The sequence below is a fragment of the Schistocerca nitens genome, chromosome 4 (genome assembly GCF_023898315.1).
Source record: "Schistocerca nitens isolate TAMUIC-IGC-003100 chromosome 4, iqSchNite1.1, whole genome shotgun sequence".
NCBI classification, from domain to species: Eukaryota; Metazoa; Arthropoda; class Insecta; order Orthoptera; family Acrididae; genus Schistocerca; species Schistocerca nitens.
Window position 1 is genome coordinate 793,156,569 of NC_064617.1, and position 16,448 is coordinate 793,173,016.

The following is a 16,448-nucleotide window of genomic DNA, read 5'->3' on the forward strand; positions in this document are numbered from 1 at the left end:
AGCATTGAAATAGCTTGTTGGATTAACTAGTAGTGGATTGAAGTAAAATTTTGAGTAATTCATGTTTATGGGTAGTTAGTTTGTAGAATAGACAACAGGTGTGCCTGTGTGTGTGTAAATAACATGTGAACCCTATGCTGTCCTGACCTATACTTGCACAAGGCATAATCCTATTCATTTTAGTGAATTAATAGGTAGCGTTTGAATTGTTAAATTTGAAGCATACCACATTAGTGATGTGGATTTAGATATTATATTGTCAGTTCACTTAATTTTTATTTTTATACTGTCAAGTCATTTCATTTTTTTATATATTGTCAAGTCATTTACCTTTTATTTTTATATTGTCGATTCATGTAACTTTTTTATTTTAAAAAATTAAGTCTCACTTTTGTTGTTAAAAATTGAGAAAGACAATACTAAGTGGTATTATGTATGACATTTTGAAATCACATAATTATGATGAACAATTTCTGTGAATGCAGTTGAGAACGTGAAAGAAAACTGGCTAAACTCTTACGAAACAGCAGAAGCGGCGAGGAGGAGAACTAGTTGTAAATAGGTGGGTTTCCCAGCAAGACACACTGTCAGCCCGGCCACTTCTGGAGCATGCTCGACAACAAAAGAAGGGTGCGGGGCAAACACTCTCCCTTGCACCCGGAGCTAATGGCCGGCCGCACCAGTGCGACCCTTTGTGGAGGCGATGACCTGAGATGGCCGAGCGGTCCACCGTGTGGAAATCCATCTGCTGGCAACGCACCACACACATGCGACCGTGACGAGACGGCCGCGGTGAAACGACAGAAGACAGTGGATAAAGGGGCGTGGAGCCTTCTGACAGGTACTGTCCAGAGAAACTTGCAGACTTCAACGACACCTGTCAACATTTCCTGGTGGAAGCCCATTGTCAAGCGACAGAACATCATGGTTCGGTGTTCTCCGGATGCTAAGGGTGGAACAAAGGAGAACCACTAAGTGTCATCCTTGCCCAGGAATATCAAACTGGCGAGCCAGTTGAGGATAACTCAAGAATTTAACAACACAAAGACATGGAGCCTTTTGACACGTACTGTACAGAGAAACTGGCAGACTTCAACGACGCCTATCAACATTTCCTGGCGGATGCCCTCTGTCAAGCGACAGAAAATCAGGGTTCAATGTTCTCTGGTCGCTAAGGGTGTCACAAAGAAGTGCCATTAAGTGTCATCCTTGACGAGGAATATCAACCTGGCGAGTCAAACGACGATACTGCACGAATTTGACAACACAAACCAGGAACCAAATAGAGATGTACGTGACAAGGGCCACTAAGAGAAACTTCATGAGAGGGCGGAGACGGCGGAATTGCACACAACAGATGGACAAAAATCCCTACTGACAGCTGCGGCGACGAACCCCCCCCCCCCTTCCTTTATATGGTGCCTCAGAACAGTAGAACTACTGAGTGTGCCAGTGAACAGTGATTATACGGTTCTTAGTCCAATTCATACCCGTGTGTTTCTTTCAGAGAAACTTTGATTCATGTATTTTGCAGGGGTTCTATTTACTGGTGTTTTTTTTATTAGACTGACTCCTGTATTTTGCAGGTGTTCTATTTATTGTTTTTTTTAGACATTGAGTCCTGTATTTGCTAGTGTTTTATTTATTGGTGTTTTTTTGTTTTGTTTTGTTTTTAGATGTTGACTACTGCACTTTCAGAGCTGGTTTATTTCTCAATGTTTGTTTTTGTGTGATGTATTAGATTTGTGATATTTTGTTTCATAAATTCATTCCTGTGGCATTGATTCGTTTATCAGTCAGATAGCTATTCATTCTCATTGGACTGTGATCGATTAGCCTTTGCGTGGGGCATATTTATAGTGAGGAACCCCATAAGGGTACACAATCACGTAATTGATTGTACTTTCAGTATAACGACACAGTGATCATTGTTTGCTAACTAACTGAAAGATAGTAGAGTGATTAAATTAGTGCCACAAAGTTATTTTAATTCCACAAATTATTAGTTTTATAAGATAGAGAATTTTTTGCGATAACCACTTTGTAAAACATGTTTCTTCTCTTATTATCATTTTTTTTTTTGCTTTTGAGGATTGTGCATTGAAATTTTCTGCTTTATAACACTGATGTTATTTTCATGTTTTTTTTAATTGCTGTGGCACCTTTTCTATTTTCATAAAGTTTACTTCTTAATAAACAGTCATAAATTTTCCTGTGATCAGTTAGCACTTGCAATGAGCAAATACTGGTGAAATCCATAAGTGTAACAACCAGAAATTGTTTTTATATTAATGACACACAGACCATTGTTTTTACTCGCTGACCGAATTAGGTCTACACCAACTTTTAAATAGATGTCACAGATTGTTTTCTTTTTCTCTTTGAAATTGGTAGATTCTAAAGATGTGTTGAAATTATTGTCTTTTAGCAAATAACTGGTGACCTTTTGCCTATTCTTCACATTTCAGTTTAAGTTGGGTGTGAGAAGCCTGGTTAGGAACGTCCTAGCATGGCAAGAAAATTCCCTGCACAGTCTTCTCCTGGAGCGTTGGGGTTATGAAAGGTCTCTGTTGGATTCCTTTCATGTTAATTTTTTAAAACTGATGTCATTTCGGCATACATTCCACTTCTAAATTTAGTGTGGTGTTTCTGACCACCTGGGAGGAGACTGAGCAGTGGAACGTGTTACGTTTACACATAATCAAGAACGATCTGTCACACTACTACACTTTAAAACACAGTTTATGTGTAATTCATGTCACACAGTCTCATACGGAACCTACATCCGCATTCTTTTATATACTGTATATGATGAGAGAGGATGAATGAGCAAATGTATTTCTAGTTGCATGCTTGATGGTAGCATACAAGCCTGTCTGCTAGAGATCAGTAAGACCAATGTCGGAACAGGTAGCTACGCTTTCTAAAAGCAGAGAGGTTTCTATTCTTAGTATGGTCCTGTCCGTTCCTTGTCATGTTGGTATTGGAAGCTGCCTCTCTGGTCACTTCCGTTTGTATCTGTTAAGCAGCCTCGGTAGGGGCCCAGGCCAGTCTGTCCGCGGCGAGCGTCTGAAGTGGTAAGATCTCCGGCTAAGCGCGTCTCTGCTAAGTCCGTAGGACAATGGATTTCTTAAGTTCAGCCTAACTGAAAACTTAATCACCTTTATTTCAGGTTTATATCTAAAATATCTAATGTTATCTTAAATTGCAACGCAGTGTAATTCGAGTGTTAAGTTCAGAATATCTTCCAGTAGTTGCTTTGTCACTACTTTGTGAGTAAAGTGGAACCACGTGTGGATGATCCATAACTCTTAACTAAGATCATCAATCTTAAATGCGAATGTGCGTGAGATTATAACGTCTCATCTTGACAATTTTTTTCAATATAGCAACTTTTCTTTATGTCCAACCCACGTGGGGTGTACTTTGTGAGACCAGTACCACATGCTTATACAATTGTTTGACCCATCAGGTTAATAGTAAGACGATAGTAACCAGTTTGACGTTTTTCTTTTTCAATTTGTGTTCCGATGTAATTTATTTTACTTATTAAAATTATTGTGGAGTCACGCTCTTTGTGTAAACCAAGTTGACCATGTGAAGCATGTAGTGTAATCATCAAAGTAGCCCTCAGCTATTCTTTTCGGGAAGATTTCACAGAGAGTTAGTATGAATTTAGTATACCAGTGTGTGGTAATTTCATGACAGACAGGATTGCGCTATGAATGTAATTTCTTTGGGTGAAAATTGAATCGGTTGGTTGTGGTTATTTTCGTCTTGCATATGTTTCAACGTTCTTCATGTGTTATTTTATGAATGCAGTGTTGTATGCAGTCTCCCAATCTTGGCTCCATATTTGATGTGCTCCATAAGATTACAAACTCACATTTTCACAATCCTAAATAAGGCACCAGTTTAGTTGTGAATCAAGTTTAATATGCTGAAATTTTAACGGAACTATGATCAATGTTAAAATAAATGTCCAAATATAAACTGATTTATTTCTTTTTATTTAAATTGTCTTTTCATATATATATCACTGTTTATCGTAAGATGACTACTAAAAGATTATAATTAATGTTAGTCTGCACTTAAAACTTGTGGGCTGATAGGTGCTTTACCTCCGAGGATGTCTGTCGCAGTCGGAGACGAAACGTCAGGAGAGAGTTTTATACTTCGACCACCGCCTATCAGCCTGGAAGTTTTAAGTGAAGACAATACCGGCCGTGAAAGCTTACATTGTATGAATGTTAGTCGGGTTAGGAATTTGGTAAGCTAGACTGGATACGTGGTGAAACAGTTGCTCAGTAATGCAAGGTTAACTTCCCCAGATAGCTCACAGCTTTTAGCCTGCTTTTATTGTCTTGAATATCAGCAGCGCTTTCAGAACCAATTAATGCATCAACATTAATTCCATTCAGGTCCGACTTAAATAGAGACGATCACATGGACGAAGCTGCAGGCAGGCGACGGCAGAGTCTGAGGAGGAGTTACAAGATGCAGAGGGACTGTTTAAAACCACATTGTAGTTTTGCTGTAGCAGATAATTTCGGAAAAGGTGACTTGTTTTGAGATATGAGAGTGGAACAAATACTATTCACCAGTGGCTACAATCATTAAAAGATGTCTCAATAGGATCCAATGCAAGTATGTGGTTGAATGGAGAGACTTGATTCCAAATGGGAGACACCATTTCTACCAGAAAGTGATACATTATCAGCGACTCTTATGTGTGCCTGAAGAACCAATACCGCTTTTTATGCAGGTTGATGGTAACATAGTCAATGTGATCATGTTGTTAATTGTGCAGTCGTTACGCATAATATACGTTGCCGGCGGTAGAATCCTTCTGTGGTCAGCTTCAAATGTCGGTTCTCAGTAGTGTTCCTCGAAAATAAAATCGTGTTCCCTCCACAGACTCCTATTTGAACCACGTGTTGAGTGTAATCCGACTACTGAAAAAGAAATATTACTCGCCATCGAAGTGGCTCTCACGATCAATTTGATTAATTAGTCCATCAATTTGTTGTCAGTGACACGCTGCCAGGCGGGTATAGGCAATGGCCAGGGCTCCACGGATATGACTTTTTTCGTTGCAGCCATGTCTTTAATTATATTTCAGCCGGCCACCTATTTAGGTAGAGAGGACCATCGTAATAAAATCAGATTTATTACCGAATTTATAAAGTGATACATAGTATAAAACTTATACATGCTTCTCTGTGCTGTTGCCTTAGGAGACTTCGTACGTGGCGGGACATTTGGTTACCTTAAGAGAGATTTCGAAAGTGAGGAGGCATCCTGTGACGGTGATAGATCTTAGCACTCTGACATGAGCCAAAAATGAGTTTAATATTCTAGTCCTGTGATGCATGACGTGACAGATAAGGAAAGATTTCTTTAAGTGATAAAAGAATACTTAGACGGAATACAGCCTATGCCATAGTCCTGTACAGGATTTCCACAATAAGTAACGATACTTTAGCGACATGAAAAGCGTATATTGTCCGATTTCTTCTGTATGTATACACTTACGTAAGCGGGAGAAATCTACATTTCGCGTGAGAAACTCGAGGTGAATGGTCAACGAAATTGTTGCCTCGGGTTGGGTAAAGCAGACATTTTGAACTGGCTGGTTTACGTCGGGGTGAAGTTGTTTAGAACTACTGTCTACCTCCAAGCGGCAGCTGCTTAATCGGCAGTGCACCGCGGTTGCTTCCAAGGGTGGTCAGGAGGAGTCGGCAACTGGAAGTAACGGATTAGCTCAGCCTTACCTGTGTAATCTTGCCCGCGGCAACGAAGGCTGGCGAAGTGACCAGTGTGCTGGGTGAGCGCGGCAGAAGCGGATGTGTGTGTATTCTGTGAGAGAAGATTCAAAATGATTGACTTCGCACTGGACATAGTAATAACATCTGAATTCCTACTACTCCAATCAACCCCAGATGCCCTCTATAGCCAAGAGTGGTGCACTCTGACGTACACGGACGTCCACAACTGTGGCTGTGGCTGTAGTTTCCTCCAGCCCTTGAACGTTGGTGCAGGAGGCATTTGAGCGGTTTGGTGAGCTTCGTTGGACTTCTGGGAGGTGAGTGCACGGGATGTGTGAATGTTTTCAGCTGCCTCAGACATCTACCAAACGGCAGCTAGTGCTAAGACTGATTCTTAGTTTAAGTCAGTCGTGTTTAGCGCTGATCAATAAACTGCAGTGGACACTGTCTTGCATTTGTATTTGTTGTTGTCGCTATCCTATCATGCGGTAGGCATCCAACTTTCCGAGTGTAGCAGAGAGAACCAATTTATGAATTCTACACACATTTAAAAACCCAATCGCGACGTCAAATTCCCGATTGATCAGTTTATTGTTCCCAACAGTTGCATTGCATACGTGCATGCGTTAAGGTGTGGGTGCTTCTCCCAGCTCGTGCAGGTGAATGTTGGTTTACAAATCACTTGTCAATGTGGACGGCACTCTTGGTGCTTCGACATCTTCTGCTAAGGGTAAAAAGAACGAAACCAGAGGAGTTTCTAAAACTGCTCAATTTGTTCTTATTCATGGACCTACTTTATTTTGTGGTGCGAGATTAAATTTTTCTTTAATGAAAGTTTCTTCTTCCTCCGGTTTGGGTAACGGATGGCTAACTGTAGCTTTCGTTGCTTGTAACAATGCAGTTAGACCGGTTTGGAATCCTTTGAAAGTCGGGAAATCTTAGCTTACCGTACTATACCTGTTTCTGAGGTTATTATTGCTAGTGAGGGTTCCTACCTTTTTCCGCACGGGAGTTTGTCTTTGTCTTGTCGTAGACGTTGTAAGATAAATTCCGATTGTAGTATTCACTTATGGGTGAAGGCTAGTGGTCCTTCTTCTTTAGAAGATTGTCGCATTGTGGGTGATTGTACTTTATATAATCATTGAAAGCAGTTCTCAATAAACGGCCCTTTTTAGGGCCACAAATACTACAGCACAGGCAGACATCTGGCGTTTTGCAAGGGACTCCCCACGGGTTACGCTGCCAAAGAGTCTCCTAGTGTACACGATGCGGTAGATCCGCCCTCACATTACGGTAAGTGGAGGTTGTGGCACGTGTCACTCGAGGTGGAGGGTCACTGTGGAGGCTGGGCGTCTGGTCTCGCCTCTAGACCATATTAGTGAACAGGTGGCCACTCCTTCAGCAGGGTCCAAGCAGGCACATATCGGCTAGGGTAAGTACCATTATTATCCTTCCATTGGCAAAAGATGCCGGAATAGTCACCCTTTTGGATCTCTAGAAGGGGTCTGCTAAGGAGGAGCAGACCACGAGGAAAAGATTGAATAATCAACAACAACAACAAAAAATGGATTAATGGCTCTGAGCACTATGGGACTTAAGTCCAACTAACCTAAGGACATCACACACATCCATGCTCGAGGCAGGATTCGAACCTGCAACCGTAGCGGTCGCGTGGTTCCAGACTGAAGCGCCTAGTACCGCTCGGCCACCCCGGCCGGCATAATCAACGAAAGTATAACATTCTACGAGTTTGGGCATGGAATGTCTAAGCCTAAACGTGGTAGGGAAGCTAGAAAATTTGAGAAGAGAAATGCAAAGGCTTAATCTAGATATAGTAGGAGACAGTGAAGTGTAATGGAAAGACGACAAGGATTCCTGGTCAGATGAATATAGGATAATATTACAGCAGCAGAAATTGGTGTCTCCGGAGTAGGAATCGTTATGAAATGGAAGGTAGGCAGAGAGTGTGTTACTGCGAACAGTTCACTCATAGGGTTCTTCTTATCAGAATCGACAGCAAACCAACATCGACAACGATAGTTCAGGTGTACATGCTGACGTCAGAAGCTGAAGATGAAGAGATACTGAAAGTACATGGGGACATTGAAAGAATAATACAATATGTAAAGGTAGATGAAAACCTAATAGTCATGGTGGACTGGGATGCAGCTGTAGGGAAAGAAGAAATGTTGGCAGGAGAATATCGGCTTGGGACAAAGAAAGTAATTACTAACAAACCACGGGTTACATAACGAATACCTCTGCTGGTCGACGAGAAAAGGAACTACAAAAATGTTCAGGGAAATTCAGGAATACAGAAATACGAGTCGCTGAGGAATGATATAAAGAGCTAGTACAGGGATGCTAAGACGAAATGGCTGCTCGAAAAAGTGAAGAAATCGAAAAAGATATGATTTTTGAAAGGACCGACTCAGTAGGAAACTGAAGACAACCTTCGGTGAAACTAAGGGCAAGGGTGACAACATTAAGAGTGTAACGGGAATTCCACTGTTAAATGCAGAGAAGAGAGTGGATATGTGGGAAAAGTACATTGAAGGTTCAAAATGGTTCAAATGGCTCTGAGCACTATGGGACTTAACTTCTCAGGTCATCAGTCCCCAAGAACTTAGAACTACTGAAACCTAACTAACCTAAGGACATCACACACATCCATGCCCGGGGCAGGATTCGAACCTGCGACTGTAGCGGTCGCGCGGTTCCAAACTATAGCGCCAAGAACCGCTCGGCCACTACGGCCGGCCGTACATTGAAGGAATGAGGCAAAGATCTGTCGGATCTGAAAGAAGAAGAAACAGTAGACGATTTAGAAGAGATGGGGGATCCAGTATTACCACCAGAATTTAAGAGAGCTTTGGAGGACTTAAGATCAAATAAGACAGAAGGGACTGATAATATTCCATGAGAATTTCTAACAACATTGGGGAAAGGGGCAACAAAACGACTGTTCAAGTTGGTGTATAGAATGTATGAGTCTGGCGACATAACATTTGACTTTCGAAAAAATATCATCCACACTATTTCGAAGACTGTGAAAGCTGACAAGTGCGAGAATGCATTGCACAATCAGCTTAACAGTTCATGCATCCAAGTTTCTGTCAGAAGATATATACAGAAGAATGGAAAAGAAAATTGAGGATGTGCTAGATGACGATCAGTTTCGCTTTGGAAAAGGTAATGGCACCAGTGAGGCAATTCTGACGTTTTGGTTGAAATGGAAGCAAGACTAAAGAAAAATCAAGACTCTTTCATAGGATTTGCTGACCTGCAACAGACGTTCGACAGTGTAAAATGGTGCCAGATGTTCGAAATTCTGAGAAAAAAGTGTAAGCTACAAGAAGAGATGGGTAATATGCAATACGTACAACAACTAAGAGGGAATAATAAGAGTGGACGACCAAGAACGAAGTGCTCGGATTAAAATGGGTGTAAGACATGGATGCAGTCTTTCGCCTCTACTGTGCAATCTGTACATCGAAGAAGCAACGATGGAAATAAAAGAAAGACTCAGGAGTGGAATTGAAATTCAAGGATAAAGGATATTAATGATAGGATTCGTTGACGACGATGCTATCCTAAGAATAAGTGAAGAAGAATTTCATGATATGCTGAATGGAATGAACAGTCTAATGAGTACAGAATTTGGATTGGGAGTAAATAGAAGAAATACGAAAGTAATGAGAAGTAGCAGAAATGATAACAGAGACAAACTTAACGTCAGGATTGATGGTTACGAAGTAGATGAACTTAAGGAATTCTACTATCTAGGCAGCAATACAACCAGTGACAGATGGGGCAAGGTCATCAAAAGCAGACTAGCAGTGGCAAAAAGGACGTTCCTGGCCAAGAGAAGACTTCTTATATCAAATATAGGCCTTAATTTGAGTATGAAATTTCTGAGAATGTACGTTTGGAGCACAGCGTTGTATGTTAGTTGTCTTTAGAAAGCTATTAGTGTAAGCCTAAATTGGTACAAATTACAGGCATGTAACTTGAATAGTACATGAGTTATTGGAGGTCAAAGTGGCCGATTACCATCGATGGCATCAGGCCTTAAGTACTCCACAGTTACACTACAAACGGTAGCAGCATGCTTATAAATATACTTATTCATCTATGTCTTTGTTTATATCCGATATATACTATTCATCAAGAAACGGGTTAAATATTTACTGTGTTTTAGAAAGCACAGAGATATTAGGCTACTGGAACACCTTTTTTTCTATTCCTTTGATATATGTTTATTTAATATGTTTATAAATCTAATAACGTGTGTTAGAGCGTGTTTATGGTCCAGCCGTAGGAATATTTATTTAATTTCAAGTTATTTAAATGTAACTCCAGTATTTCTAATGTTTTTCATTATGTTTGTGAGTGGGCATTGGTTTGAAGAGAAGGCGGGAGCGCTCTAGCCAATCACAGCGATTATCACTGGGGAGGACACGAGGTAGTTATGAGCAGTGCTGGAGTTCTGGAGAGTACGGCACAGGACACGGGAGTGAGGGCTGGACGCGGACAGTACAGTGCGACGGACGCACAGTCGGCGGGAAAGACTTGGACAGTGGAGCAGTTTGCGCGTGGTCGTGAGAAATAGAAATATTTCGGAGTACCGACTTATGCTCTTGTGTGACTTTCGTGGCTTCTACAGTGCAGACGTAGTGTGCGTTTAGAAGTGAATATCTCGCGAGCTATGTTAATGTTCATAACTAATTACGTGAAGTAGGAATCTATTGTTTCCCTGTTATTCAACATATTTTATTTAATTGCTGGACCATCGACACCAATAAGTGTTTTGCAGAAATATACCGCATTCTCAAAAGTACTTCTACTATCGTGCTCATCATTCAAAGTCGTTAAGATAGTACCTGCAGATTTTATTTAATTGCAGTCTTTCATTGATAAATTTATATGTTACTTTCATAATTCGCAATTGCCCAGTGATAGAATCCTTCGACCATTCGATTCATGTGTGTACTCTTGTCGTATACTGTAGACTCAGCAGTACTTGGCCTGTAATGCGGCAACTACGTATTCTAGCCCCTAGACAATGAAACCAGCCAAAACTTTTAATATTTCAACTCTGAGTCGGAGGGTACGTAGTTGAGGACCACCTCATTTCTTTCATTATTGTTTGAAAACCCGCATAATGAAACATGGACTGTGGGAAAACTGGGACAGAAGAGAATCGACACATTTGAGATATGTTGCTGCAGCCGAATGGTGAAAATTAGGTGGACTAATAACGTAAGGAAAGAGGACGCTCTGTGCTGCATCGGAGAGTAAAGATGTGGAAAATACTGACGACGAGAAGGGACAAGATGACAGGACATCTGTTAAGACATCAGGAGATAACTTTCATGATACTAGAGGGGCTGCAGAGGGTAAAAATTGTAGAGGAGGACAGAGAGTGGAATACATCCAGCAAATAATTGAGGACATAGGTTGCAAGTGCTACTCTGAGATGAAGAGGTTGTCACAGGAGAGGAATTTGTGGTGGGCCGCAGCAAACAAGTCAGCAGACTGATTACTCAAAATAAAAAGAACTGTTTATCAGAAGTTCCAACGTCAGGCACGTTATGGAGCCCGTCAGGGAGATAGCGGTCAGGGGTGGAAAGAAAGCCAGTGTGCGCTTGGTATGTCTGCCCAAGGGCCTCAGACGAGATGTGGCTGTAGTCTTGCCTGCGGCTATCGAGTGCGAAGAGTACAGTGGTCTGGAAGTTGCGACTCAGACACAAACGACGCCTGTCGCATATTTTCTGGGGCCATCCTCAGTTCATACAGTTGGCTGGCGAAGGTATTGAAGGGTGCTGGACACTCGTGCGGGGTGCAAGTAGAGCTCACAATCGGCAACATTCTTCCCAGAGTTGATTGAGGTCTTTTGAGTTCGAGCGGAGTGGAGGGTCTCAATCAAAGGCTTCGTCGACTCTGGGGCAGTCTTTTCTAGACTTGCGTTATCATGTGGCAGTCTAGGACTCCACTTGACAGGACAGGGGCGAAATACACAATAGAAGCATCTACTAAAGTAGCAGAGTACTTGTGAAGTGCACATGCGTGTTTTCTAGTAAGGCCGTAATTTGAGATACTCTGATGAAACTCGTCAGTCGATACGCAGAAAGTGTACTCAGACCACGTTCAGAGTAATGAGACTTCGACTGTCAAAATGTTATAAGTAAATTGTCGAGTTATTCGTAACAAAGCTCACGAAATTACTGCCCTCCAAGTTCTTGGCTGAAATTATTCTTCGTATCGAGAGCTGGGTAAAACCTGAGGCAGAAGCCTCTGAGATGTTTAGCAAGTCATGGAATGTATATCGGAAAGACAAACTAGACGTCAATTGACAAAAATATTGTCTCTACTGATGCCTGTGAAGTTATCTGGTGGCGTATAAAAGGTCTAGGTGGAACCAAATTAATTGCTGGATGTTTTTATCGGCCGCCTGATTCCGCTGTGACAGTTTTGGAATCACTCAAAAAAAGTCTGTGCTAATTAATGCATAGATACTGAGATCAAGCAATACTAGTTGGAGCGAATTTAATCGACCGAGTATAGACTGGGATTTCAATGGATTCACTGCGGGGGATATAGACAGGCAGTACTGTGAAGCACTTTTGAATACGTTTCCTGAAAACAAACTTGAACAATTAGTTCCCCAGCCCACACACAGTAGAAATATCTTGGACCTTGCAGCTACATACAAATATGTCGGATCTTGTCAATAGCGTCACCATAGAGACGGAGGTTAGTGATCATGATGTTATTATACCAATTATGGTTACGAAAATTAGTAAACCAAGTCAAAAAGGCTAGATGAGCATGTCTGATAGAAAGAGCAGATAGCATTCTTTAGCCTCTCAGACAGTCAATTGAGTTTAAACAAACTGCAAATCGTGGTCAGGAGAACTATGTGTTTAGTAAGCGGATTAACGACGAAAAAGGCCCACCAAGATTTAACCATGAAATTCAGAAAATGCTGAAGAAGCAAAGGCTGTTGCATTCTCATTAAAAAAGATCACGCAAATGACGACAAGCAATGCTTAGAAGAGATTCGTGTGTCTTTCGAATGCTCCATGCACGAAGGACACAACAACCACCCGTCACATCTTAGCAAAAGATCTTGCCGAGAGCCCGAGAAAAATCTGGTCCTATGTAAATTCGCTAAGGGGATCTAAGGCTTCCATCCAGTCACTCATTGACCAATCTGGTGTTGCAGTTGAAGATAACAAATCGAGAACCGAAGTTTCAAATTTCGCGTTTAAGATATCGTTCTCGAAGAAGGATCGTAAAAACACACTTTCGTTTGACCATCGAACAGATTCCTAGATGGACGACGTAGTAATAAGCGCAAATAAGTAACTGAAAGAGTTGAAAATAAATAAGTCTCCAGGTCCACATGGAGTTCCAGCCAGCTAGGTTCTACGAAGAGTACTCTACGACACTGGCTCATTACCTAGCTCGCATTTATCGCGAATCTCACGCAACAGTGCAGAGTCCCAAGCAACTGGAAAAAAGTGCAGGTAACTCTTCCATACAAAAAGGGTAAAGAATGGACCTGCAAAATCACAGACTGAATTCCTGACATCGGTTTGCTACAGAAGCCTTGAGTCAGCACGAATATTTTAAATTTTCTTGAAACCGAAAAGCTTATGTCCACGCATCAATCCGGTTTTAGAAAGCATCCATCGTGCGAAACTCGGCTTGCCTTATTCTGACATGATTTACTGTGGACTATGGATGAAGGTCAGCTGGTAGATTCCATATTTCTAGATTTCCGGCAAGCATTTCACACGGTCCACCACTGCAGATTGATAGCGAAGGTACGAGCATATTGAAGAGGTTTCCTGATATTTGAGTGGCTCGAAGACTTCCAAAGTAATACGAGTATAAACCAATAAGTTGACCTCGACGGTGAATGTTCATCAGAGAGAAGGGTATCTTCAAGAGTACCACATAGAAGTGTGATCTCACCATCATTATTTTCTAAATACACGATCAAGCGGATATGGTGGGTAGCAATCTGCGGTTGTTTGCTGATGATGCCGTGGTGTACGGTAAGGTGTAGAAGTTGAGTGACCGTAGGAGGAAACAAGATGACATAGACAAAATTTCTGGTTTGTGAGATGGATGGCAGATAGCTTTAAATGTAAAAAAAAAAATTTTAAATTAATGCGGATTATTAGGACGAACAAACTTGTAATGTTGAGATACAGTATTACTAGTGTCATACTTGACACAATCAAGTCGTTTGAATATCTGGGAATAACGTTGCAGTTTGTGCACCGTTTACTGCGACGTATCATATACTCAGGTTGCCCTCCATGGAGTGGGTGCACGCATAGAGCAGAAATCAGTCGTGGAATTAAGTTGCTTTTGTGGTGTCACCGCCAGACACCACACTTGCTAGGTGGTAGCTTTTAAATCGGCCGCGGTCCGCTAGTATACGTCGGACCCGCGTGTCGCCACTGTCAGTAATTGCAGACCGAGCGCCACCACACGGCAGGTCTAGAGAGACGTCCTGGCACTCGCCCCAGTTGTACAGCCGACTTTGCAATACGCTCTCATTTGCCGAGACGATAGTTAGCATAGCCTTCAGCTACATTTGCTACGACCTAGCAAGGCGCCGTATTCAATTGATATTGAGATGGATATGTACCATCAAGAGCGATGTTATACAAATGTGGATTAAAGTTAAGTATTCCAGAAGCTACGTACTTTTCTTTATAGCATTCATTACGTATCCTGTTTCAGACCTCACGCCAGCCTGCGTGAGTTTAAGCGTGTGCCTTTCGGCTTCCTCTCATTGTGTCTAGGCTGTCTTGTCTAGACACAACAGCTTTAATATGACATTTATAGTCACAACGCAGATCAGATTTCGACCTGTGTCAGGTCATTATCAATGCAGTGCGGAATTGTAGCAGTTGTTCGTGCTCAAGTGAATGCTTACACAGTTCAACCATATACTGTTACAAAGATGAACTGGCCTTTTTAAATGAGCTGACAGCCACAATTATAGGAGGTACTAATATTAGGTTTTATGGTGTTGTGTCTGTCCACCTTTAGGGAAATTCATTATTATTTCAGATTTCTCGAACGACATTAGGTAATTTAAAGTAATACATTTTACAAAGATTACAAAAGAGCTACATACTTTGTATCATTGTTCAACGAAAGAATGGTCGAAAGTGAATGAGACTTTGAGACGGCTCTTTTCAGTGAATGATACACCTCTAGCTCTATGTGTACTGACGTCCAGGGTGGTAATCGAGATATTTTGTGCGATTTGTACACGAAGGATTAGTATAAGTCAGCTGATATAGTGTACATGTAAATATTTAGCAAAGTTACCAAAATAAAGTGCACTTACCTCAAAAGTTGTTGTATTTCTGGATAGACTAAAGTAGTATCACATATGTGTTCGCTCCATGGTAATATTGATTCCTGAAGTTCTTTATTAGTAACTTCAGCAATGTCCTCAAATTGTTCCTTCGTTTCGCCCATGGGGATCAAAGGTGCTACGTCGATTTGAGTTAAACCTTTTGGTGGTACCTGCAACGGAAAATACGTCTCCGTAAATCTCTTGTGTTCGTTATGCTGTTATATTTAAATACCTATTGTGTTACACTTTAATACATTACAACGGGTAGCATCAAGTCTGTTACGGTTTGTTGCGATAATTATGAGCCGATTCTACTTCGAAGGCGAAGAAAGGCAAACGATTCACCATGGGGCGATTGACAGATTTATTTATACAGCTTCGACGTCCATCATAACAAATACGTAACTAATGTGAACGCGCTTCTTTCATAGAGATGCTACATCGTAGATATCAAACAACGATGAAACATAAAGAAGCAGAGTGTGAGATATCATCAGCTGGTAATTTAAAGTTATTTTGACTTATTATAATATGATGGCTCCCTGACCATTCATAATATTCTTCATAATATTTCGACCCGCCCTGCACTGAGGGTATGGACGCGTCCATCCACGAGATTACACAAAAAAAAGTGTTTAACTTAGGAAAGTGTACCGGGACTGTTCATATTGTATATTAACAACTTGCCAGTCAATATCAAGAAGCACCTCAGATTTTTTGTTGATGATGGAATTAGCCATAAAGAAGTATTACCTGGAAAAGACCGGACAATTCTTCAGCAAGATCTTGTGAGGAATTCGGAGTGGTACACGGATTAGAAACTTACTTAACATATTCAGAAATTTAAAATTAAGTGCGTCACAAAACGCAGAATCTTACGCTATTATTAGTACAATATTAATGAGTCATAACTAAACTCGGTAAACTCGCATCAATACTTGGATGTAAAAAATTTTGGTTATCACATGGTTCACCCGTGGTCTAGGGTGGTCTTTGACTAGTAATCAAAATGTTCCCGGCCTAAGTTCGGTTTAAATTTTGAGTAAAAATCATCACCAATGGCGGCCAAAGACTACCAGCACAAGAAAGTACCCTCATTATGCCAACGGTCTTGTCAAAGAGGGCGGAAGAGAAGTCAGGGGTTCAGGACAGTCTCAGGGTAGGAAACTACCACTGAAAGGCGGAAGAATCAGCAACGATCAAAGGAATGAGGATGTAGAGGTCAATGGAAATCAGTGTATTAATTACATATAATGTGTATCCACAGTACATGTGACTTGCAACTGAGA

At 41.2% G+C, this 16,448-nt stretch overlaps 1 protein-coding gene across 1 annotated transcript in view; it reads right to left on the reverse strand.

Moving 5' to 3' along the window:
• LOC126252575 (UDP-glucosyltransferase 2-like) overlaps positions 1 to 16,448 on the reverse strand; it is a 152,323-nt gene that overhangs the window by 47,521 nt on the left and 88,354 nt on the right. Inside the window, exon 3 of the mRNA XM_049953476.1 lies at positions 15,148 to 15,329. Coding sequence (XP_049809433.1) covers positions 15,148 to 15,329 — 182 coding nt within the window. The remainder of the gene's footprint in view (positions 1 to 15,147; positions 15,330 to 16,448) is intronic.